The 26,068-nt window shown below is 45.5% G+C and overlaps 1 protein-coding gene across 1 annotated transcript; it reads right to left on the bottom strand.

The window, feature by feature from the left end:
- Positions 1 to 1,781: 1,781 nt before the first annotated feature.
- LOC146173572 (uncharacterized) lies at positions 1,782 to 25,808 on the bottom strand. The gene is made up of 5 exons (XM_084584771.1): positions 25,624 to 25,808; positions 20,094 to 20,453; positions 16,435 to 16,651; positions 14,865 to 15,083; positions 1,782 to 6,792 (listed from the first exon to the last, which is right to left on the bottom strand). Exons 2-5 carry the CDS (start codon positions 20,423 to 20,425, stop codon positions 6,082 to 6,084), a joined length of 1,479 nt encoding a protein of 492 aa, XP_084440897.1. The 5' UTR covers positions 20,426 to 20,453; positions 25,624 to 25,808; the 3' UTR covers positions 1,782 to 6,081.
- Positions 25,809 to 26,068: the final 260 nt, after the last annotated feature.

The following is a 26,068-nucleotide window of genomic DNA, read 5'->3' on the forward strand; positions in this document are numbered from 1 at the left end:
CGTGTGATATGCTGAAAATAGTGCACGTCGTCTAGATTCTGCAATGGCTGGCTGCAAGTTCAGACACACAAAAATATTGTATTTCTGGACATTAAGAAGAATCGAATACTTCAAATAATAAGTGCGGTGCAAATGAAACATCAAGCACTTTTCACAAATTATCTTGAATGTTTGGACACCCTTATAAGTCGGGACATACAGCACACACACACAAAAAGAAATCATGTTGCGTTTACCTGGCCTTAGGCGCAAGTTGGCACGATTTCAGCATTTTAATGCTTTGGCGCAACATAGCACAAATATCCCATCCCTGCTTGGTACTGCATCCGGAGCCAGAAATTCCGTCTGCAGTGTAGATAGGCATGAGTGGCTGCCAAAGAGCATTACACGACAGAAATGACTGCGTTTGGATGAGTAAATTCCCGGAAGTTCTCAAGCAAGCATTTAACCTGCTTATACAAATCAAAAGTGCAATAAAGTGTACTATTGCTATCAGTAACTTTTGGTTTTAAAGTTTCTATAGTTATAACAATGTAATCTAGGAAATATATGTCACAATATACAGTGCTTCATTCTGTTCAATATCAATTTTTTTTTTATAATAGCAGGCATGGAAACAAGCTCTAGCACTTTGAAGCAACTCAGACAGCAGCAATAACGCCATTTTGAAGAAGCTTTGAAGCATTCAATTATGTTTTGGTACACGTTTCTAGGGTCATACCCCTTTATTAATTGCAATTTTATATTGCTGACAAAAAAAAAAAGCAATTTGCTACTTTTTTCTTCAAAGTTCAATGCTTTGCTCACTACACATGTGTCTCTGACAAGACAAACAGCCAACACATGTACAGATGTCTAAAATAGCTGCTGACCTGAACAACAATTTGAAACAAACAGCAAGTTACCAAAAGAACGGAAATCTGAGCTAGTTGGTGCATTGCAAGATCAAAAAACAGCGCGGCTGCTTGGGACAAACAGAGAGGAGAATAACGGACAAGCACTGACTAACAACTGAAGTTTATTCGAAAAAAACACAGGTAATATACACTTTTTTTCTCAAGAACCAGGACGCATGCGCTCCCAAACAAGCATCAGTCTAATCATTAGACTGATGCTTGTTTGGGAGCGCATGCGTCCTGGTTCTTGAGAAAAAAAGTGTATATTACCTGTGTTTTTTTCGAATAAACTTCAGTTGTTTAGACTGATGCTTGTTTGGGAGTGCATACGTCCTGGTTCTTGAGAAAAAAAGTGTATATTACCTGTGTTTTTTTCGAATAAACTTCAGTTGTTAGCCAGCGCTAGTCCGTTATTCTCCTCTCTGTTTGTCCCAAGTAGCCGCGCTGTTTTTTGATCTTGCAAGTTACCAACATTCTAGTGAAAATTAAGAAGACGAAATGGGCATGGGCGGGACATGTAGTGCGAAGAGAGGATAACCGATGGTCGCTTAGGGTAACAAATTGGATTCCAAGAGAAGGAAAGTGTAGCAGGGGGCGGCAGAAAGTTAGGTGGGCGGATGAGGTTAAGAAGTTCGCGGGGGTCAAGTGGATGCGGCTAGCACAGAACTGGGTTAAGTGGAGAAATATGGGAGAGGCCTTCGCCCTGCAGTGGGTATAGTCAGGCTGATGATGATGATGAACAGCAAATGAAATGCTTGCTTGTCCACCTCATAACTGAACTGCAAATTTGAGCAAAAGACTTTTTTTACTTGGTTTGACTTATTTAAAATGTAGTCTACTATTCTGATGTGCTCAAGCAATGCCACTAGTTTGGAGTCCATATCAACGAGCAGCACATTTCCGCTCCCTATCTTATGCATACCCATTCCGATCCCACTCCTGTGCCGATAAATTCCTGGGCACTGGTCAGTAGTGCCTTCAAGGAAGCTGCTTTCTTTATGATGTCATGAGATGTATGAAGAGGACGAAATGGCAACAACTAACTGTTCAAAATTTTTTTTCTTCCCACATTTCAATTTGGTGCTTCTTTCCTTTCATAACAGTATAGATTAAATGCAAACATTGTCAATAATGCATAACACATGGCCCAAAGCATGACAACCAACATTGGTAAACAGAGGCTGGCAACAGATTTTAGATGATAAGAGTTGGCAACTGATATTAGACAAAGCACATGCAAAAATCACAAGGAGCTCAGTGAAATTCTGAAATTAAGTACATGGTGCGTGGGAAGCAACTTTGAGACTCTGGGATACCAAGCAAATACAATGGCTACCACTCATTTATTGAACAAAACAAGCATCTCTCAATAGATGCTTTGAACACAAGACAGCCTAACAAGAAGGCCTACCCAACTCATCTCTCAAGATCTCAATATCAAAAATTGTATGCAGGCTGCATGGACAGCCATCACTTTGCATCATTTAAGCAATGACATGATTTATATACAAGTTAGCCCTTTTCCATAGAATATTGTGCTCAGAAAACATGTCACGTACTACCAATAAGACCATCTACTAGTACCATACTTCAGTGATCTAAGACAACGTGCAGAGCTGACTGACTGTGTCTGACCGAAGTTAATGCAGCAATACTTTCCTCTACTCACAAAAAAATACGAGAGACTTTAGCGACTAAAGTAGTGAAAGACGAAAGCCTAAGAAGTCTCATCTTGTCAAGCATTCCTGCCATCTGCAATCCCACACTTGAACGCAGCACGACAGCCGCCGCAAAAGCAGGACACACTTTGTCCACGACAGCATGAGCCATTAAAGGCCTTAATAACCTGAGGCAGTAAAAGAAAGATAAAAACTAACACCAGTGCATGAAGTCTGTTCCATGACTTTGAACACGTGACAAAAAAAAAATGCCTGCAGAATGTCCGAAGAAATATTCCGTAGTTAACAATACAGGGATCACAACAGTGACAATACTGATGCACTGTTTTGCATTATTCTTTTCCACGCAGCGCTCCAAATACTATGTGCTCACATTATAATCATTATCATTCTAATGTTGCACGCCTATGAACATATTTAGCAAACACAACATAAGAAAAGGTATGTGCAGCGAGTAGACTTGTTCAGAGGAAAAATGTGGAAAATCTTGCACAGGATTTGCACATAAGCAATACGTGTAACTATGGACTGCTGAGAGAATGATTAAAACATAGAGGAAACTGCCAAAGAGGTTTTCGACATAGCCATGGATATCTATCTCCCACATTATATGTGTATCCACTGGCTATAACGAACCCAGCCCGTGAAGCAGCAAATTCGGAGCAAAGTTTGACAAGTGGCATGAATTAAGAGTTGCGGCAGTGAATACATGATGTATAAACCTAGCTCCGTTACCGGAGCAGAGGAGCAAGTTTTATACCCGTGCTACACGACTATCTTGGAATGACATTCGGACTCAACGAACTTCCGCGGTGCTACACGACAGTTTCCAACCGCATCCTAAAGCCACAGCATCACTCACGGTATTGCACTGGCACTGCTGCACCGAGTTTCGCTTCTTTACATTCGCTTGTTTTCAGTGTGTACAACGTACAACGGTGCAATATAGGTGGTTTCCACGGTCACACTAGACCGACAACACCATCAGCATGTCCAACAGCCCATATTATTGTACTGCACCATGTTTTTCAGGCCAACGACATTGAGATGGTAGTCTCTTCACGTCCTCAACTGATCGGCGGCTTCATGAGAACATTAGGTTGGCGATGCGACACCGTGATGATATCAGCGCTTGTATCTGTTTTATCCGTATTAATAATAATTGGTTCACAGGAAAGGAAAGGCACAGTATCTGTCACAATTGTTTTGTGGACACCTGAACTGCCCTGGAAGGGAAGGGAGGATTGGGAGTGAAAGTAGAAAGAGAGAAAGGGGTGCCTTAGTGGAGCACTACGGAGTAGTTTCGACCACCTGGGGATCTTTAACATGCGCTGACACCGCACAGCACAGGGACGTCACTTCCTTTCACCTCAATCAAAGTACAGCTGGTGGCGGTCGAGATTGAACCCGGGTACTCCGGCACAGTAGTTGGGTGTCTTACCACTGCACCACCGTGACATAAGCGAAATTAGCGGATATTATTGCGAAAGCAATACTACTCTAGGTTTCGAGCCTTCAGCGTAGCGCAGCTGCACCCACGTGATGCTGTGACGTCACACCTCACGTGACACTAGGGTGAGAGCTGGGCTACCAACTCAAGCGGTCAGCGTAGCGCTGCCGCACCCACATGACACTAGGGTAAGAGCTGGGCTACCAACTCAAGCGGTCGGGGTAGCGCGGTCGCAGCCACGGCGCAGCGCGACATCACACCCCACGTGACATAAAGGTGGTCGGCGTGGCGCGCTAGAGGCGCAGCTGGTGCTCACATGCCTGACACCACGGTCATACGGAGACCCAAGCTGGTAGGAGATGCCAACTTGGGTCTCTCGTTTCACATGGGACGGTTATATCAGAATCAGCCTGCTAGGGCCCTGGCATTCATGTTACCCCTATAGGCCACTAAGGCCCATCATACGGGTTGGTTAAAGCGGGACTTTATATGTGGGCTGAGGAAGAAGAAAAAGAGAAGAACACTCGGTCACCTGCAGCTAATGCCTTCGCTCAATATTTGGTTCAGCAGCGTTGAACCCTTGTAATTTTATTTCACATTTGACAACTAACACACAATCAGCGGTAAACGCATGCCAAACGATTGCATTTTATTCGACGGCAACCCCCTTCCATTCGACTAGCCTAGCAGTCGAGTACGCAGGGCTTGCACTTCCGGCGATTCTCCAGAGACAATTCACAAGCTTTAGTGAACGCAAACAGCCACTGAGTGTAGTTTTGGCAACAGTGCTCTGAAATAGACTATTGCTTACGTCACAGGACGCACATACAATGAATGGGAAGTGTCGATGTGACCCTGACTGCCGAGCACTCTGCTTTAGCTAGGTGGCCAGCAGCAGTCGTAGACACTGCTTATGGATAACAAATTAGGCTGTCTCAGTTACTGCGAACGGTCACTGCACATGCTTCTGGCTAAGGGGACCTATATTCAGTATTGGTCAGGATCGTGAGGTAAACACCAAGCTGTGTAATATTACCTGCATGCACTCATTCAGCGCGTGAGTGCACGCGCCATTCACTAAACAAGCAGCAGATATTGAAACCACAAAACCGAAGCGGTCGCGCTACTTCGCCGCCACAGTCGCGTGGCACAGCTGTGGGCGGGGTCAGCGATGGTGACCGGCTATTGGTCGGCGCTTGCTGTGTTCATGTTTCGAAGGCATTCCAAAATACTGAATGTCTGCGTAACTTATTCAATTCGAATTATATTTCAGTCGAATGTCTTCGAAACACTTCGTGTAGCAGTGCAGGTTCCCCCATCGAGTCTAATGACATTCGGTTTGAAGACATTCGATTTCTGTGTAGCAAGGGTATTATAGGTCAGTAGAGAAAACTTTGATCGCCAGACAGAAATGCTCGTCAGAAGTAAGGAAAACAACAGTACACCAAACGCTACTTGCTGCACCACATCTCACTTCAAGAAACTGCAAGTTGACCACACTGAGGAAGATACAGCAGTTTCCCAGTGCAGTCACATGAATGCACTTAAAATAAACCTACCACCGTCACAACACAGGTTAAGTTACCACAATGGCCAGAGTAACTCCACAGGAGTAACAGAGTTTCTTCCGCTATCGGCCACATACGTGACTGAATAATCAGCAGAGCACTTATCCTAACTATGATCCTCAGTTGACTGAAAGCAGTAATAAATTTGCTGAAGTAGTGCAAGCAGGTTTAGGGCTCAGGCACATGCAAAGCATGCAGTAACCAGCTACAACCATTTCCTACTGCTACAACCATTTATTCGGTGCTTCCAGTTTTATCAGGGGTTCAAAGTTGGAACACAGGCACTGCCAAACACATATTACCGCTGTCCGAGTGGATTGGCCTTTGTCCTCCTTGGTGATGTCTGCTTGGCACAGCTTTTAGGACCGTAGCTGCCTGCAACCACTGCAAAGCAATCTTACAAATGCAGTCAGGATGTGCAGGCCACATAAATCTAGCGCGGGCGCCACACTGCTGAGATTTTGAGGGAGAGAGAGAGAGAGACGACGTCAATCATCAGACTCGTCCTTGCAGCTTCCGTACACTATGCGCCAAATCTCGTCTTGTGTCCCATCAACCTTGGGGAACTCCGCAGCGCACGTCGTGCATGACGTCCATGCTAGCGTCACATGTGGAAAGTAGTTCTCTATGCACAGCCGGATGTCGTAACTGTCTGTGCTGATCCTCTTAAGATCAGGCATGGCTGCTATGGCTGCCCGCACCTCCTCTGGCACCACATAGAGCTTTTGTAGTGGCAGCTCCGTGGCGAGTGTGAGCCGCTGCATTCGGCGGTGTAGTGGCCGCGGCGAGTTGACAGGACCGCCCAGATAGGCCGAAACTACCCACTCGCCATCGAGGTACAGCTCTGTCAGATCAGCGACCATTTCCAGGAAGGTGAAGAAGGTGTCGTCCGACACCGAGTCACCCAGACAGAGGGAGGTGAGCTTTGGGAATGTGCCGGTGCTGATTTTTTCTTCCGCGATGTTACAGCCGGACAGGGAGAGGCTCTCGAGGTTCGGGCAGGACTCGGAGATGACGGAGAGGCACACACCCTCAAAGTACTTCAGGGACAGGTGTGTCAGTGAGAGGGTGCGCAGAGTCCGGCTGATGTGCGGGTCGAAGGGACATAATTGGCCTTGGGCGGCAAACATCAGGGAGAGGCGTGTCAGGTGTGAGAACAGGGGGACGCGCCCCAGCACCTTCTTCGACGTTGTCGTCACCTGCGAGAGGAGGAAACAGGAGTTTTGCAATGTAAGCGATGTCTGCGAACTGCTGACTGAAGCAAAGCCTCTGCACAATGCAGTTCGTAAAACGGCACCGAGGAACAATTCAAGTAGGCCCATAATGATTGATTAGCACTTTTTCTCAGAAAAATTATGTTGAAAACGGGACTTTCATAAACTAGAAGAGCTTGAAAAGCCCTGCAAACTCTTTTAGTGGCCAAATGAAGCACTAGCAATGGAGCCCACATCGACCATTTTGCAGATTTTTGTTTGTCCAGTCCTTGCACGTAATACAGTTAAACCTCTATGTAATGAACCTCCATGTGGCAAATTCCTCGATATTACGAAGTTTTTAAATTCCCCAACGACGTCCCCAATGAAGTGAATGTATCTGAAAACTCCATGTAACGAACAGGTCGCGGCGGTTGACCTTGATATAATGAACTCACAACGCCGGCTGTCTCTTAACTAGTGCTGAGTTAGTGGAAATTTGGAAGAGCCCCGCAAGGTTCAGGGCAATAAAACAAGCTGAAGTGAGAGGAACGCCTACTATAGCAATGAGTGACCGCAGTTGATACAATACGGCGTGTTTCAGTGCCGACGCCGCATCTCCGTGCCAGACGCAGCAGTCTGCTGCTTTCGCTGTCGGAACATGGCACTACAATAGTTATAGCTTAAAAGCTGAAAAAAAAAAAAAAAAAAAAAAAAAAAAAAAAAAAAGAGAGAAGAAGAAGAAGCGGAGAGCAGCGCGCGTCCATCGCTGTTACGCAGTTGGTCGCAAGCTTCCGTGTGTCGGCAGCGGGAGCACCGGAGCACACTGAAGGTGCGAGGCAGAGGTCAGTTTCCATGGGCAACGGTGGTGGGCAAACGCACGCTGCATGGCGTAGCGGGCCGGCGGCGGCGCCAACGTGCGCGCGAGCCGCAGAGGAGATGAGGCTGCTGCCGCAGTCGAGCCATGCAATCAGCGCGATCGTGAATTATCCGCTTCTATGACTTCAAATAATTTTGATTTACTGTAAACACCTCCAGGTGGTTTCCCTTAAACTAATTCTTAATCTGGTTTTCGTTCTACATTGTCCTTTTGGGTCTTCATGTGCGTACTGCATATAACTAAAACCTGGATGTAACGAAAAATTGCGGACATTTTATAATTTCGTTATAACCAGCCCATGGAACTGTAGCTGGTAGGCAGTTAGGATCCATAATCACTGGTTTCGCCAATGTTTGCGAGGTCCTTGGCCTCTGGCAGGGTTTGCTGGTGCGCAGTATTGATGCTTAAATAAGCTAGAATACAATGCATTTTCGTCGCAGGTGGGTTTCAATATCGTGATGACATAAACTGAGCAGCTGTGCCAGCCACTGCATTAGACCACTAAGTCATCGCCGCAGCCGAATATCCCGTGTGTTTAACTGGCAGTCTCTTCCATCCCGGTGCTGCTGTCACCGCTCAAAAACTTGTCCATAGATTGCACCAGACTTGGCGGAAACATGTCGTTTTCCCAGGGTTGCGGTGTGCAAAGTCGACACCAAGACAAGCGCCCATCACTTGACTCTCAAAGGGTTCTAAGTATTGGCGTGTGAATACCAAAATTTTCGAAAACGAACACAGCACAGTCCACTTATAGCGGTATTGAGAAATCTGAAAAATCTTATCGTTATAACTAGTCATCGTTATATGTGAGCTGGCAAAAAAAAAAAAGAAAGCCCACATTTTCCCACGCATGTAGATTTGCCTACTTACCAGCGATGAGCGAATTGGGTCTCACAACTTGAATCATCCTAAAGAGCGCTGAGTCATCAGTTCAGGCGTTCAGTCGTGTCCGACTCTTCGTGACCCTATGGACCACGTCACGCCACGCTTTCCGGTCTCTCACTATCTTCTTAACATCACATAGCTTCATCTGCAATGCCTCGAGAATGCCATCTAACCATCGCGTTCGCTGCCTACCCCTTCTCCGGCGACCCTCAACCTTTCCCAACATCAAATCTTTCTCCAGCGACTCCTCTCTTCTCATCAGATGACCAAAGTAGCTGAGCTTTAATTTGACCCTCCAATGAGCAGTCAGGGTTTATGGTCGACAATATCGACTGATTTGATCTTCTGGCAGTCCAAGGAACTCTTAAGAGTCTTCGCCAGCACCACAATTCAAACGCGTCAATTCTTTGGCGGTCAGCCTTTTTCACAGTCCAACTCTCGCATCCATACATCACAACTGGAAAGACCATAGCACGGGTTATACGGATCTTGGTTGGCAGACTAATGTCTCTGCTCTTTACTACTTGGTCAAGGCTAACCATTGCTCTCTTTCCCAGAAGCAGGCGTCTCCTAATTTCATGGCTGCAGTCTCCTTCCGAGGTAATCTTGGCGCCCAAGAACAGAAAATCTGTCACAGCTTCCACTTCTTGTCCATTGATGCTCCAGGACTTGATAGGGCAAGACGCCATGATCTTCGTCTTTTTAATGTTCAGTTTAAGCCCAAACTTCTCACTCTCTTCTTGTACGCGCATCAGAAGTCTCTTGAGTTCCACTTCACTTTCTGCCATTAAAGTGGTATCATCCGCATATCTAAGGTTGTTGATACGTTTTCCAGCAATCTTCACTCCAGCTGAAGACTCGTCCAGACCGGCCTTCCTCATGATGCACTCTGCATATAGGTTAAATAGGCAGGGCGACAGTATGCAGCCTTGCCTCACCCCCAGAGCGCTGAACAATTTATTAACTACACTGAATGCTTTATTCAGACTTTAAGAAGTCAGAAATTTGCACTCTCTTCAGAGGCAGCTGAAGCTCGCAATCACTGTGAGCAATGCTTCCAGTAGAGCGTACGCTGACGGCAGTCCTTTTCAACAAGGTTGACGACTGGGCAAGTTGGTAAGGGTTCATATTTAACCAGCCAAAGGGCGAGACGGTCCTTTTAAATGCACGAAGCTGATCAGCGGCTGGGATGAACTGCGGGACATCCCCAGCCCTGAACGGCTGATTGGCGGCGGAGCATCGGAGAATGGGAACGACAGCCAGGAGACGGCGAGCGGTGGGAGTGCCGATCATAACTTGAAGAGGACTGCAGAGGAGGTTCAGGGAACACTGGCGAGGGGGACGGGAGAAGATTTTACGTCGGCTCATGCGTGTAGTCGTAGGGACGAGGGCCACGATCGCGGCACAAACGAGCCACATGGCCAGTGACTCCACACGCGTAGCAAATAGGTTGGTTGCCTTGCGTGCGCCAGGGGTTGGAAGGCTGTGGCTGTGATCGATGGCGGAGAACCGGACGATAAGCGGGGATTGCAGGTTGCCGAGTTTGCTGGGTTCGTATAGGAGGTGAGGGTTACAGATGAGGGCCATGGCCGCACCAAAACATCAGCATACGTGAGGGGAGCCGCTACCAGGGGCTGCTGAGGAGGTGATGGCAGAACCTCAGCGACCTGCTCTTGTATGACACGCTGAAGAGTGGGAGTGAGCAGCGGCGCAGGCGGCCAGGCAGACAAGGAAAGCTGGCGTGCGACTTCTTCACGAACAAACTGTGAATGTGCTCAGTGAGCGACTGTTGGTCCAGGGCACCGTCCCTGGAGAGAGCCAAGCTGTAAAGGGTGGTCTGCTGAAGACCAGCACATCGTGTGGAAAACCGTTGTTTGCGCAGCACATTGAAGCTTTGGCAGATGACAGGCGATGAAGGGGGTGGGGTTGGCGGTCTCAGGCATCACAGAAGTGGTAGCCAACGCTTGGCTGCGGAGCTCCAGGTTATTGCTGTCACCTCCACCACTTGTAATAAAGACCTTGCACAGGGTGCTACGCCATGAACAGTGAACAGAACGTTCGGCGATCAGTCGTTGAGCTTGTGTCAGCACACGCGCGAGCGTCGGAGCGAGTATTATCGTCATTGTCTTTCATGACCGTCAGGCGTTGAACATGGTTGTCGTCGTTCTCCTTCTTGAGCATGAGGCGCTGAACATTTCGAAGCCGAATACCTGCTTCTTTACGTCCGCAGCCACCATAGCTTACGCTACGTCACACGTTCAGCACGACAGCGCGCGTCGCACGTCGCCCGCCGCTCACAAAGGGTTCACAACACACACTAGAGAAAGTGTCCGACGTTCTGTCTGCCACAAGCTGAGTTGGCTTGTCAGCGCATGTGTCTTTTTCCAGTCTTTGCTGAGAACAAAGACTGGAAAAGAGAAAGGAAGGGGAGAGAGAAAGTCCTGAAGAAGAATGGGCATACCCTTGCGCTTCGCTCTGTGGCGCTGTTTCCCTCTCTCGAACACCACGGCTACATTGGCTGAGTCTGCTCCGTACTGGCCATTGTCAAACTGCCTCCCTCTGGTTCTTTCATGCACATGGCTTGCAAACGTCACATGCTGGCTTGCGGCAAACGATCATCCCAGATGCGCGGGCCTTTGAGGAATGGGCGCGGCGCTTCTCTAGATCAGACGTCGCCGCACTGTTTTCTCTCATTCCTTCCGCGCGTGGCTTGAAAGCGTCACCCTGGCAAACTGCTGTGGGTAATATGATCGTCTTTGGGGAAGGCGCACCTTCCAATGCGTGGTGCGGAGTCCAATATATCGAACGACCGGTGAAATTGGAGTTCAATATACGACGCAGCTTTTCTGTACTTTTACATGGGACTTTCAAGGGGATATTCAGTGAATTCGATACAGTGAAAGCTTGCTAATCCAAACCTCGATAATTCAAATTTTCGGATAATTCGAACTACACTACTTGGTCTGGCCAAGCTCCATAGAGATCTGTGTACAAAAAGACAGCTATTTGAACGCGAGTCGGTTTCGCTACAGATAATTCGAACTATGCGCCAACGCGTCTGAGCGGCTTGTCGTACATCATGTAGCAAAAACAAAAAACAAAAAAAAAAAAAAAAAGCGCGATAGGGAGGCATAATTAGAGGCTGCGCACATCCAAAATGGGGACAGAAGATAGAACCAGGTAAAACCATGGAAGAATGGGTAAAACCCAACGTTACTAGATACTTGTCCAGTTCTCAAACTCCGGCGCGCGCCCTTTTCAAAGCGCGCGTGCATATCTCCAGACGGGCCGTGGCCCGGTGAATTGTTTTTGACACCAACGTGCTACTAGGCACAGCGAACGTAGCGAACAGCACGTTGTGGTGGGTGCTGGGCTTGTCTTGCGGCAGCGTGCACGTCTGGGAACGTTTGCTTTTGTATGCGCGGTTGTCGTGCAGTGTGTGACAGTGAATCATGCCGCGCTGTTTCGTGCCGGGTTGTAAAAACGGCTACGGTTCTGTGCAATCTGTTAGAGAGAAGAGATTTTTTTTTTTCAGGCCACCCCGCAACTCTGGACGCCTGCAGCTATGGGAGCGCGCAGTACCAAGGCAGGACAAAAAGCTTTCGAGCTAGTGTTCAATTTGCGACCTCGCTCCCTTTCCACGATGAGGCTATTTCGAAAGTGTTAAAGCATAACATTTGTGGGAATTTGGTGACAATACCACATGAAAAATGGGCAATGAAAGACGATGCCATACCTAGCCTCTTCCCAAATTGTCCGAAATACCTTTCAAAACCTTTCGAACACGAGTGAGAAAAACGCAGTCGAAAAGGGCACGAAGCTGTTTGCCTCGCAAATGACAACGGAGTCCATACGTGTCACATTGTCATCGACGCTAGACATTATCAGTTACCTATTCCACAAGGGCGCAATTTACATATTGACCGTCAAGCTTAACCACGACCCGTTGGGGTAACAGAATGGCTTTGTTTCAGTTTGCCTTTAAAGTTAAAGATGCGCACATTTACTGCAAAATGCTTGTTTTCGTTTTGAGCAGCATTTTGGCCTGGCACGTTCACTTGAGGTGATGAATCCCATCCTACTGTCGTGAATTTATCGCAGATATTTCGCCTGCTGAGCTTGTACACACCTATCAAAACAGCACTGCGTGAAAGTGTTCAAGGGGAACTAAGTGCTGTACTTGTAGGTGTGGAAGAAATATTGTAGACCGCTGAAAAGGCATATAGCTCGAACAGGCTTTGCAATTGCAAAATGAAATTGAGGTTAGGTTGTTAGAGATTACTTCGTTTCCATTGTTCCTTCCTGAACAAACGAGTGATGAACACAGCTACTACAGATGTTCTGTAGAGGACAGTGTTGTATACTGCTTAGCTCGCTATGTAGTATATAAAGTCGGCAAGCGCTGCAGATGCCAGTTTTGGCAGCAGGACAAGTTCAGAAGCTCCAGTAGTAGGTACCGATGCATATTTCACCACATATCGGCGCTTCAAAGAAGGAAGCCTGAGGCAACCCAGCAGGAAGGTGCTGCACTTTATAAGAGTTGCAAATGAGTCAATTTTGCTTTCACGTGATGAGGAATGTCTCTGTGGCGACCTATTTTGGAAGGTCCTGGATGACTGTAGTCTAACGTGGCTGGGTTGCGATTAGCACAAGTACACGTTCCAACTCTTGTATTTTTTTTTTTATCGTAACGCGCATTCACTTTTATGCGAGGGATGTGAACCGTCGCCTAGAAACCGTGCATGTGTGAAAGTCGTCATCACGAGTAAGAAAGCTCGTCTGTTTTAAAGGAGTGTTGACCAAGTGAAATACGTTTGTGCGTTCTTTGTGCCTCACAATAAATGCGCTTACACTACTCAGAGAAGCAGTTTCCTTTCCTTATTTCTTGTTTTCAGCAATTTCTGCACGCAAACAGCGGCAGTGAAAGTTTGTTCCAGCTAGGCAGCTTTGCCGCTCGTGCTTTCTCGAGTACATTCCGCTCAATTATAGCCTCTCCCCAATGTCTGAATAGAGCCCTAATGAGTAGCAAAAATATGCGCAACACAATGCATGTCACAATGTTAAGGCAAACTACGCGGTTTGCCAGGCAAGCCGTAAGCGCTTCGCGTTGCGCTGCTCGGGGCGTCGGGCTAACCGTGACCGCCGCGCCATCTGGTGAGAGGAAACGCAGAGGGGCCACGCATCGACGGCCGCCGCGGAGGGAGTTTGAGAACTGGAAAGGATCTAGTAACGTTGGTAAAACCTAACTGGCGTCATGACCAGCACGGCGGCGTTGGAGGAAGGGGACAGCGGCGGCTGCCTACTCTCTCTTCTGCACAACCTCCGAAGCTCGCAACTAAACACTCGTTAATTCCAGCCCTGTTAATATGGATATATGGATGAATACTGTCGGCGAGGTTCCGGCCAACGCCCACGAAAGGCTATGATCGAGGAGGGGCACTACGGGTTAAACTTTTTTTTTTTCAACAGCCATCCATCCCTCCAGCCATCAGTAGTCAACGGAAGCACGTGGTCAGCCGCAATCATGACACTGGCTTTTAGCATCGTTCGCTTCAAAAGGCGTTCGCTGCTATCACGCATTACAATGACTGAGTGGCAGTAGACGGCGCCTGCCCCAGGCGCTCATAGCATGATGAAGTGAACATGCTGAAAAGGAGGCTTGCACAACTGGAAACCGCTGGCACTATGCCAATTTCACTTCCCCCCTCCATCCCCCCTGTTGGAGCTGATGTCAAAAGGTAAACACACCGCTATCGCTGTGCAGCATCTTGGCGCACTGCCAAGAAATGTGCTGTGGACCATGATGGCATGAAATTGAGGGACGCACTAACGACTGATGCCTTCTTTTTTTTCTTCTTCAAATTCTTATGCACAAATTGAGGCTGGGTTGGTTCATTATGCGAGTGGTTTCGTTATGCGACTAAATATGGTACATTTACCATAATTCAAATGGTTCTTGTCAGTTTTTTCGAGGCCGTGCGAGAATTCGAACTTTATTCCCGGTCTCATCAAGTTCGAATTAACGCGCTTTTACTGTATAACCAAAAATTAAAAATATCCTGGTTCGACTGTAACTTCCAAGAATTTGATCATTACAGGTGATAAAGAATGCCCATTTCTCCTTCGTGATTTCGACTCCACTACTGAATTGCATTTCTTCTCAAATTGACCTGCTCCGCTACTTTGTTCCTTTCCATCGACCACTGTATGCCTCCAGCAAGGTCATGTGAAAGGGTATCTGGATCTCAGAACTGCCGTCCTTGCACTTCCAACGTCGCTTGCAAAACTGAGGTTTAGGCTGAGACAAACTGACCTGCAGCTGCTCAAGGTCCGGGTACTGCTCAAGGGCCTTCTCCATGCAGGCAGAGTTGACATTGCCAATCATGGTGGCGTTGCCGTTGCGCCGCCGCACGTTGCAACCGAGTGTCAGTTCCCGGCAGTTGCCGAGTAGGGGTGGGGGCACGGGCGACTGCAGCCGGAACTGTTCCGCCAATGTCACTATCTCATCCATCGGTGCCTGGACTGCCGAAAGCTGTTTGGGGAAGAAAAAGGGGTTGAGAAAGGGCTGACAGGAGGAAGACAACAGAACAGCATCAATGTCGTGTAACCTAGGACCAAGCAGCACCGGGAATCAACAAGACGAGGATTTTAAAATTAAGCGGAAATTTGTCGCAAGTGTTCGGGGTTACATGAACATCAGCAACAAAAATTTAAAAGCGAGTGTATAACGCCTCAAAACGAATGCCTCAATTAAGAACCAAATGTTCATAAAACGGTTGACTCTTCAAAAAAACTTTAAGTGGCATATACTGTAATAAAGTTTCCAAATGGCCCTAGCCAGGTTCACAGTGCAATGCAGTGCAGTGTGGGTACTATTACTGGTGCGAAACACTGGCGGGGCCGCCCATGCCATGAAAGACAGTAGAGAACCAACACAGACGGTGCGTTTTCTAGACAGGGCCAATCCCCTTGCCAGGCCATGAAATGCCTGCAACTGCCACATAAGGAAAGCCAAAGAATTTCCACCGCTAATCATATTCAATGGCTGAGGCAATATGGTTCTCCAGTATATGTGTGCTCACCACATGCCAGGACGCTGTTTTTGTTTGATTTACTTTTCCCATCACAGCAACCGTACCATTGCGCCCTGTGTCTCGTCTTTTTCTGTGCTGGTCAGTCTCCAGAAGACAGCTTCAGCCTTTCTCCCTAGCCCGTTCTTCCTTCAGTGACAGGAGTAATCACTTAACATTTTACTAGTTTCGTTTTGTGGCACGGCGTTTGCCGGCGTGCTATTCTCTGAAATACTGTGGTACATTTAAAAAAAAAAGTGCAGCCCACACAATACTGCCCTTCAAGCTCTTTGAATGCGTTCCGTTTTTCCCCACTCATTTTTAACCGGCCATGATCCACTCGCCACTTAGGTAAGAAATCTGTTCTCCATTTTCTCTGTCACACTGCTATCTAGACACTTTCCAACTTTTCAACGACCACTGGTGACTCTGTTTCCGTGCTCCTAGACAGATTGACCACTCATTTGTAATTGCACTAGGTTTTAAATTCGTACTTTGACCTTCATTATTAATAAAAACCTAAATACCTGCCTTTAACGCCTTGTGTTAGGTGCATTAAGGCAATAGCTATAACTGTGCCATTAAATATTAGCAATAATAAAAGGTAGTGCTGTAGCAGAGAGCCCATTAATAATTGCTGCCTTGCTTTTAGTTATGTAGAAAACGGGAAACACTATTAGTCCAACAAATCGACCCCTCTGAAATATGCTCGCCACCTAAAGCAACCGTTGCTCAGGCCCATTTTTGACAGCGGGAGCAATCGACAATACCCCAGACAAGAACCCGGCAAAGCAACATGGGCGCTCTTCTCACCCCAGGGCAGTTGGCTAGGAGAGTGGTGAGCGTCAGCGGACACAGGAACAACTCATCAGCGCCCACGCCAGGCGTGGTGCCGCAGAGCTTCTGAAGGTGAGAGACCTGCGCCATCTCGCGCAACCGTGCCGCATCCTCCGTCTGCAGCTTTAGATCATGAAACAGCACCAGCGTCGTCACGTAAGGGAACCAGGCCGCCAGGTCTGCTACCCGATCCCTGCGGCGCACGGATCCGTGTCACACACTTTTGCAGCAGCAGGAGCAGCAACCAAGACTACCCACTCCTGACGTGTCTCCAATGAAGAGGATGTGTAATGCGAAAGCAAAGGAAGTGGCAGTCGCATAAGCACTGCATACATGGACTCGACAGCACCGGGTCGAGTTAGCGCCGAGAGTAAGTGAAGTCATCTTTACTCAACCTGCTTGGTGTCTACATGAACTCATTTCTAGCGAGCAAGTACAGCATCCGCAGCTAGAGTCGAGATATAATATTATTGTTCCGGCTCGTGCTTAATTCCGTTACCTCTTACTATCAAGAGCTTCGATTATTATTTGTCATGGCTGGCGAGGGCTAGACAGCCTACTACTTCGCTGACACTTTTAGCCGCACCAGTTTTTTAATCCCAGAGTTCCCCTAAATTCGAATCCTTGAGTCGACATCATCTACATGATTTTAGACAAGCAGGTCAAGCGAGTTAACCTACCTCTGCAAGTGTGTTAACTTGACCATCTCTGCCGCCTACTTTACTTGATCTGACTGCGTATACATGAACTCGACAACTGTTTTTTTTTACTTGTCAGGCTTACTCGACCCGACTCTGTCGAGTTCATGCATACAGGGCTGTAGGGCAATGCACTAGGTTCAAAGAAAGGGGGAGACGTAGCAAAGGGAAGCAGAGTCAGGGAGGGACACGGAGACAAGGAAGTAAGTGGGGATAGAGGTAATGGGAGACATTTCTTTGTCACAATTATTGTGCCAGTGTTGTGGATGACGGTAATGACCGAGATTCTAAGAAGCACCTGATTATAATGGGCACGAGAATGATAATGCAAAATTTGTGCAGAATTTCACAGCAGCTTTTTTTTTTTTTTTCCTTTCCGTCTATGCACAGTTCCTGCATCAAGGGGGATTCTTAGCTTTTACACACTGCAGCGCCGGAACAGGTTTCTGGCCCTTAAGCTTTTGCCATAGCACTGACTTCTTTAATACCAAGTGCTCTAATACCATGTCGCAAGAAAATTTAATAAAAGGAGGGTGTTCTTTATACTGAAACATAAAATACAGATATACAATGTGCAAAATGTCTTCCGTAATCATTTTCACAATGAAAAAGCGGATTTTACGGTAGTGACTAAAAAAATGCAACATTTTCATAAAATAAAAGTTCCATCCTTCATTTATTCCTTCCTTTCTTTAACTGCTGAAGACATAAAACAGACATAAACCACAGTTTCTATGTTCTTGTTCACCCCTTTGCTGATAGAATAATCTATGAATACTACTTTACTGCTGATGTCACTGCACATTAAAAAACCCAGATGATCAAAATTTCCGGAGCCCTTCACTACGGTGTCTCTCAAAGCCTGCATCGCTTTAGGACATTAAACCCCATAAACTTAGGCTAAACTGTGATACCTTAAAATGCTCTCGCTGCAAAGTTTTTGAAAAAGCCAGCAGCAAAAAAGTCATCAGCTTGCTTCTCAGAGCCATTAAAAAAAAATATTGTAGTAATGTAGTGTGCTCTTGTGCAATTTCAGTGCACGTTAAAGAACCCCAGGCGGTCAAAACTTCCGGAGCCCTCCACTACGGAGTCTCTCATACATAGCCTGAGTTGCTTTGGGATGTTAAACCCCATAAAACCAAATTAAACCAAATAAATATCAACAAGGCAACTGCTGTTCTGAATGGTGTGCAGCTGCGGTCTAGGCTGTTCAGTTCAGTTCAGTTCAGTCGTGTCCGACTCTTTGTGACCCTATGGACCATGTCACGCCACGCTTTCCGGTCTCTCATTATCTTCCTAACATCACATAACTTCATCTGCAGTGCCTCGAGGATGCCATCTAACCATCGCGTTCGCTGCCTACCCCTTCTCCGGCGACCCTCAACCTTTCCCAACATCAAATCTTTCTCCAGCGACTCCTCTCTCCTCATCAGATGGCCAAAGTAGCTGAGCTTTAACTTTAGAATTTGACCCTCCAATGAGCAGTCAGGGTTTATGGTCGACAATATCGACTGATTTGATCTTCTGGCAGTCCAAGGAACTCTCAAGAGTCTTCGCCAGCACCACAATTCAAACGCGTCAATTCTGCGGCGGTCAGCCTTTTTCACAGTCCAACTCTCGCATCCATACATCACAACTGGAAAGACCATAGCACGAGTTATACGGATCTTGGTTGGCAGACTAATGTCTCTGCTCTTTACTAGGCGGTCAAGGCTAACCATTGCTCTCTTTCCCAGAAGCAGGCGTCTCCTAATTTCATGGCTGCAGTCTCCTTCCGAGGTAATCTTGGAGCCCAAGAAGAGAAAATCTGTCACAGCTTCCACTTCTTGTCCATTGATGCTCCAGGACTTGATAGGGCAAGACGCAAGAGGTCTAGGCTGACTACATGACAAATGCGGCCATCATGCGCGGCTGATAGCTGTCACCGCTGCGAGGTGGAGCTGAATCATAAAAAAAGAAGAAACAAAACTATGCAGACAGACTTCCTACTGACCTGTTGACAGAGGCCTCAATTTAACATGCAGTTCAAGCCTGAGGATTAATATTTGGACGATTGCTTGAGCTGCTCATAACCGGACGTGGTTGCCACTTAGGGAGCCTGGCCGAATTAACTGAGGCTAGCTTCAGGGAGATCCTACATGACCTTCCAGGGTCGTAAATTTACATGGCTATTTGTCGGAAGCGTGGCGGAAGTCCAAATAGTATTTGAACATTTTTTTTTTTAAATTAGAGGACCAAATTAAAAAAGTTTTACTGTCTAGCAAGACAACCCCCGATACATTAGTGGTGCGGGGAGTCTACTTCAATTAGACTCAACTACACTCTGTATAGCAAGACACTGACTACGTTTCCAAGTAGGTACAAAGTGTTGAAGGTCGTGCTAAACTTGGATGCTCTCAAATAACCCTACACATGTCAACAATTCTTGATCTGGTAGTGAGGAAAAGCTGCTATGGCAGATTGTTTCGAACTGAGTCAGTCCGCCAAGATATTAGCAGCACGACAGCACCCTGGCATGCTATGTTAGTTTAAAATCTACAGTTAAATTAAATGTAAACCTTAAATAACTTGCACCACCAAGAAATTGTTTTAAGAGGAAATAATTAACAGCACTCGAAATGTTGAGCTGCACAGTAAGAGAGGGAGTGCTTTGGCTTTGCTGCACTGGCGGCATTGAAAAGAAAAGTCTCGGCATAAAGTGCCGTCCTAAAAATGCAACTGTAAATGTAAGGAAGGTAGCAGCAAATTGGCACCAGAAGCACAATGCGAAGTTTATTCTGAATGAACGCGAAGGAACGCGGTTTCAGTACTTATGATCTGGGAGGGTGACATGGCGCTACATTGTTACAGCTGAACAGCATCACCTTGCCACATTATCTTTGTCTTGCGTACAGAAAATTTCGAAGGATAAAAAAGAAAAAATATTAAGAAACTTGCCTGTTGTGGACAGTGATCAGAGTCGGAGTTTTGTACAAGACGTCCTTGGCAGTGCTGAGAAATGATCTGACCGACCGCAGTTCGGGCATTCCGGTAAAGAGTACCGTGGAGAAGGTGTGCTTCACGAGGAAGCTGCGACACGCTACGAATCCTTCGCGGTCTGTCGTGAGCCTCGTGTTGTTAGCGTCAACCATTAGTTGTCGAGGAACTAGGCGCCCCGCTGATGGCAGTGGCTTATCCAGCTTCAGGATAACTAGACCTTCACTGTTGGCGAGTTTGTCGGGATCTCCCATCTCGCTGAGGGCCTCCGTCATCGTTTCTGCGCAGTTCATTGCTAGCAGGGCAGTTTATGCAGAATTCCTGAGGAATAAGAAATCAAAAATGGGTCAATCGTGTACATAGCCTGAATCAATGAGACTGTGCAAAGAATGGCTACAAGTTCATGAAGAACTTTTCACTAAATAATCACCACAGTACACAGATAGAAATTTGTTGTCTTTTGTTAGCAATCGAGTCTGCTATTTTTCTTTCCTTTAAATTTTCATCGACTGGTTATCTGAGTGAACACCAGTGTTTTTGAACCCAAACACACGAGTGGACCATAAAAGGTACATAAATGAGGTTGGTGAGAAATGAGGTTGGAATGTGCACCACTTGGTTAGAGCTGTTAATGAATAGTTTACAGCCGCTGGAATCAAGTCGTGCGGACTTGCTGCATATGGGCCATGTGGTCTAGTCGGCTGATAAAAGTTTTACCACATATAATAATGAAAAAAAAAAAAATCAAGGGAGTCTCCAGTTCTGGCAGAAGCACGCTGGTCTAGCAATAGAGAGCTCTCTCGTATGACTCGGAGACATTTTCTTCGGGGCATGTAGCGTATAAACACGAATAACTAGCATTACTAGTCACCCTACACAGCTGACTAAAAAGAAAAGCTGCACATTCTCCTGAAATGTTGGTAGCCTAAAAAAATTAGAAAGCCCTTTGGTCATACAAAGTGTGCTCTAATCCAACTTGGGGAAGTCATTTGAATTTGCCTTAGCAACTGATGAACTTCCACAGACAGGAACTAAATACGGTGTGGCAACCGTTGCAAAAAGCACAGCCTCTTTCCTGTGGCTTCTACACTCTGGGTGCAGAACTAGCTTTGTTCTGAGAGTCAGTGCAATCCTTTTTAATTTGTTGCTGTTTTTACGGTAACACAGTTCTCGTTTCCACGCTTCCCATTTTAGGAGAGTTATGGCACCTTGCAGTCAATACTCTACCGAGGTGAGAGTAATAAAAGTTCTGCTTTCCTGTTTTCTCCATGTTTGTAACAAAGAGCATGTGACACCATGTTTGCAAGCTGCTCCCCTTTATGGGACTTCTTGTCGACAAAAATTTGAACTTGCCACTTTTTTGGCTACTTATGAAAAATCGGGATCATATAAAAGCCAAAATGTTTCACCAATTGTTTGAGTAAACTTTTTAAGCATCATTATTTTATTGTGCCAGCCCTGCTTTCGACAATTTAGGTGTAGTCATGTCCTAAACTTAAGAAAATCGTTCTTGCTTCTGTTTGTCAGTTTGTTCTCCCTGGTAAGACTTCAATATATTCCCCCCTCTTATGCAATGCTGTTAAGCAGGCTTTTTACACTAAGCATCGTCACTGCTATCACTCTGTTCCTATTGTACTTCGCAATTTTGCTCCCCTTACTCAATGCCCTTCTGGGCCCTGTAAGGTATATTGAATAAATGAATAAATAAATAAAGTAGTACACTATCGAAGTAAGGAAGTAACTTGCTACTTAGAACATATACTTTGTTCTCTCACTAGACTACAGGTTTAAAGCGTGTTGGCTGTAATGACTGGCAGCGTATAACAGCTAGACAGGACAGTTGTGTTATGTTGACAGCTGCAGTTCAAGTTAAATAATCAGGCCACAGAGTTTAGAAACGTGAAAATAAGGGCTCTCCGTATCCTATACAGATGAATAAGCTCAGGCTGCTATAAGTGCACATTGAAAAGTAAGCAATGTGGCCTAAAAAACATTGAACAAGGAACAAGATACGCAGTAGTTTCCTGAAAAAAAAAAAGAGAAAAAATTGATATCATTATAGGTTGAAAATGCTGTTTATGTTATTTCAAAAAGTTGCAAGTTAGGAGCCTGCTGCTTGTGCACAAAAATTTTGTCATCCAATATTTTTTATTCAATAAATCTATGAAACCTTTACTTCCATAAGCGCTAATAAAAGCCTTTTTTGTGGCTGCATTTGTTTTAGTAAAAAATTGCACATTTCTCCAGAAGCGACGTGTGCAATAAAGTCCATTTCCAACTCTACACCCTGGCATGATGCGTTATGTTGTTGTCACTAAAACTTTTCCTCTTCATTATACAGGTTATGATCTTAATATCCGGAAAAATTTTGAGCTTGGACAGCCAGGCGTTTTCTCTCCACAACGCACCAAAATTGCCCGAGATTCGAAAACAGCAAAAAGCGGACAAATTTGATTCCAATTTAAAGAAAACATCTTCGATTTTTATTAGTCTCACTAAAAATCCTCAGTGTCTAAGAAATATTAAGGACTAAAATGTATTGCATTATGCTGTTCCAAACTATAATTACAGAACTGAGCGCTTGCCCTGAAAACTGTTGATATTCAATCCTACATTTTGCCCCGACGCAATAAAATGTTGCCACTGAAACTTTTCCTCTGCATTATCCAGGCCTTTTTCTTTATTCTGGCAGAAATTTGCAGCTCTGGCGCTGACCATTCTATCACCATAATAATCTCATATTGGCCAAAATCCAAACATATAAAATATAGACAACTTTGATTTGAATTTAAATAACTCCTGCATCTCTGATTTTTATCGAAATCTCTTAAAACAACTCCAAGCACGTTATAAATATCGGGAACTTTTAAAAAAGTGTTGATTCATGTAAGCTAAAGATATAAAAATAAATACAACTGAACACATTTTTATTCAAAAGAATTTCTTAGGGCTTCCCTTTAGAACTAGGTGTCAAAACTGCGATTTAATATTTTTGGATTTTAGTTAGAATTTATCTTAAAATGGAATGAATTCACTATTTCTTGCAATTTCATGGTAAAACACAAATGAAGGTTTAACTTTTACTCTATCCTGTATTTTTTTTTATTGCGAGGTGCAGTAGTATTCAATCGAGTTCTTAATTATATTATTTAATTACTGGGTTATGACAAAAATAAATGGTAGTACATTTTTGAAGACAATATTTTTAATGCGCACTCAAGTATGATCATAAGCAAAACACTTTACGGCACAATAGTTTTTGGTGGTTATATATTTTTTTATGGCAGCAGTGCGAATGACTCAAGATGATGAGTATTCTTGTCGATAGAGCTAGCCCAGAGAAAAGGCGAGCCAACATGGGTCGAACCCACCATCCACTTAACCTCCAAAGGATTTGCAGGTTAGGTCAACAGCTCCAAATTTTGCCTGAATTTAATAACGTAACCTGTATAATAAACACAAAAAGATTTCGGGACAAAAACGTAACACATCATGCCAGAATGTAAGATTGAAAATGGACTTTTTTGCATCGCGTCGCTCCTGGAGTCATGTTTGCGATCTTTTACTAAACCAAATGCAACAAAAAGATTCAAACTAAGGTTCATTCCTTTGTGTCAAGGCCTTGCCATACAAAAATTTAATTGAAAACAAAAAGAAAAAACAAAGGTCATAAGACTTCGATTACCATTCTTATCTGAACACGCCCATATATATATATATATATATATTTTTTTTTTCTTTCGTTCCGTTATATATGCTCCTCTACCCTCATGCTACTCACAGCTCGCATTTTCCTGTACTCTACAAAAATTGAAAATTATTTTTCGTGACACTGCTGCTTTTGTTGACTCTTTTATAGTGCTCTGCCGCAATCCTTGGGTACTTCTGTCACCTCAGCGACAGGTTGGCTACTTTTGCAATTTTTATGGTTTCTTCTTATGTTTTGCGCCCGGCAACCCTGTGTCTGTATTTCGAGACCCTATCAACACCATTACCATTTGCGCCGTTATCGAAAGTGTAGCTATCTCCTCGACCTCGAGTCATCTGATCGGTGGAAACACCAGAACCAGAAGCGGTAACGACATCCGGTTCTGGTATGTCCACCAATCGGATGAGTTGAGGTCTGGGAGACAGCAGCACTTTTGATAACAATGCAAACTCGGAATACGAACTCTGGTCTCACTCGCGTTTGCCCCCCAATGTCAACTCCAATTGCTGCATATGAGAGTACCATTAAGCACGTGCTGCTCGACATCTTCACATACTTCTTCGTGACAGCCTTGTGTACCTCTAAGATTTCATATTATCATTTATGTGCTTTAACTACATGGGAAACATGTACACTTGCTTGATAGGTGACCAAACATAAGGAAATCCTCTACTGATGCTGCAAGAAATGCAAGAAAAAAAAAAAAAAGCGAGCAGATTAACGACAAAAGGAAGTAGAGAGAAGACTAAAGACGGCCTGAGCATAGCCGATTTGAACTCCTCTGGACAAAGCAGCGTGAATGAAAGATTAGTTGCCAGTCAGCCTTTTCCTATCACTTCTTTTCGCCTTTGGGCTATTTTATTCATGCTGTTTTTCTCATGTCACAATGGACCAACAAGCCCAACAAAAAGTTTTACTTCAGAGCGCTATGTGATAAATATAGCTATATAAAATCTTTTTTCTCGAAACACAATTTTCTGTCATTTCGGCTGACGTGAACATTCGTAACTTTTTCCTCGACTAGATATTTTATTGAAACTTTGCTTATTCATCAAATATTTGGCTGTGCAATGAAGCATGAAAAATAAAATTGTACGATCTAGGCGGCATCCAGATGCGAGCTGCAACGTGCATGAATGCTCTTGTAAGCAACATGCTGGAAACATGCGCACTTCGACCAAAGCAGCTACACCCGCAGGGCCTTGCGCTTGTGCTTCTCATGCTGTCAAGAGATGACTGCTGAGGAAGGTGAAGGGTGGCTGATCCTAGCCCTGATGGGGCTGGGACAGGTAGGTCACCGCCGCTTGCGGCGGGGGGCTAGCCTGCCACCGAATTTTTATCTGTTGTAGGCCGGCACTGCAGCTTCGGTGGTGGACGACGGCTGTTGCGGCGCGCATCTTTCTCTCCCTCTTCTTTTTCTTTCATCTCTAATTTCTCTTCTGTCCGCACGAGGCAGCGGAGGTGGCTCAGCTACAGAACCAGTAGCAGGCCCGTGCATTTTCTTTTCCTTCTTCCTACAGCCACAACAACAACAACCCCACCATAAATTCTGCGCCCGTCCCGACTCGGGACCACTGCAGTGCGCTTTTGTCCACCTGTCACCACGTCTGTCAGCGCTGGTGCAGGTTACGCAAAAAGCAAATTTGAGCTACTGCCCACGTATTAAGCAGGTTTCTGGCGCCGAGGTAAGTTGAGAAAGCAACAAAAGCACGATGAACAAATGAAAGGTCATTTGTTGCCGTCGACTGTGACACCGATTTCCCACGAACACTAACTACTCACCTTAAAACGAATGGCCCGGGTCCACTTCTACGACTAACGGAATAGCGATGTGATGCGGTGCTTACACAAATCATGCATTGGTCTTGCATAGCCACATATTCACGGTGTTTACTTTCTCCATGTGTATTTACCCACGCGCTGATTACCGCCATAATCGTTGGATCGAATTGACTGCTAGTGGAGCTTAGATTGGTCGATATTGGCTTTTGAACGGCCATTGCTAGAGATTTTTTCACGACGATTTTTCTCTGTAGTTTTCTCGTTTCTAACCAAAGTTTTTGTTCTAACCAAAATATATTGACTCCATTGTCTCTATTTACCCCAAAGAATAAAACAAAACGTCCCCTCCTGTCGTTGGTGCATCTAGCAAGTACGGCCAGGTTCAGGCAGCGGCCAAGGTAGCCAAGCCAAGGCCCCTGCGTTGCGTAGACTTCACTTGGTGTTT

The sequence above is a fragment of the Amblyomma maculatum genome, chromosome 11 (genome assembly GCF_055883805.1).
Source record: "Amblyomma maculatum isolate TAMU_Amacu chromosome 11, ASM5588380v1, whole genome shotgun sequence".
Taxonomy (NCBI): Eukaryota; Metazoa; Arthropoda; class Arachnida; order Ixodida; family Ixodidae; genus Amblyomma; species Amblyomma maculatum.

What these genes read in the sequence shown, in the direction of transcription:
- LOC146173572 (XM_084584771.1), bottom strand. Translation starts at nt 20,425, where the DNA reads ATGAACTGCGCAGAAACGATGACGGAGGCCCTCAGCGAGATGGGAGAT. An exon ending in TCCTAGCCAACTGCCCTGGG is followed by an intron (nt 15,084 to 16,434) that starts GTGAGAAGAGCG and finishes TTCCCCAAACAG; the next exon opens with CTTTCGGCAGTCCAGGCACC. An exon ending in CGGACCTTGAGCAGCTGCAG is followed by an intron (nt 6,793 to 14,864) that starts GTCAGTTTGTCT and finishes CTCCTCTCGCAG; the next exon opens with GTGACGACAACGTCGAAGAA.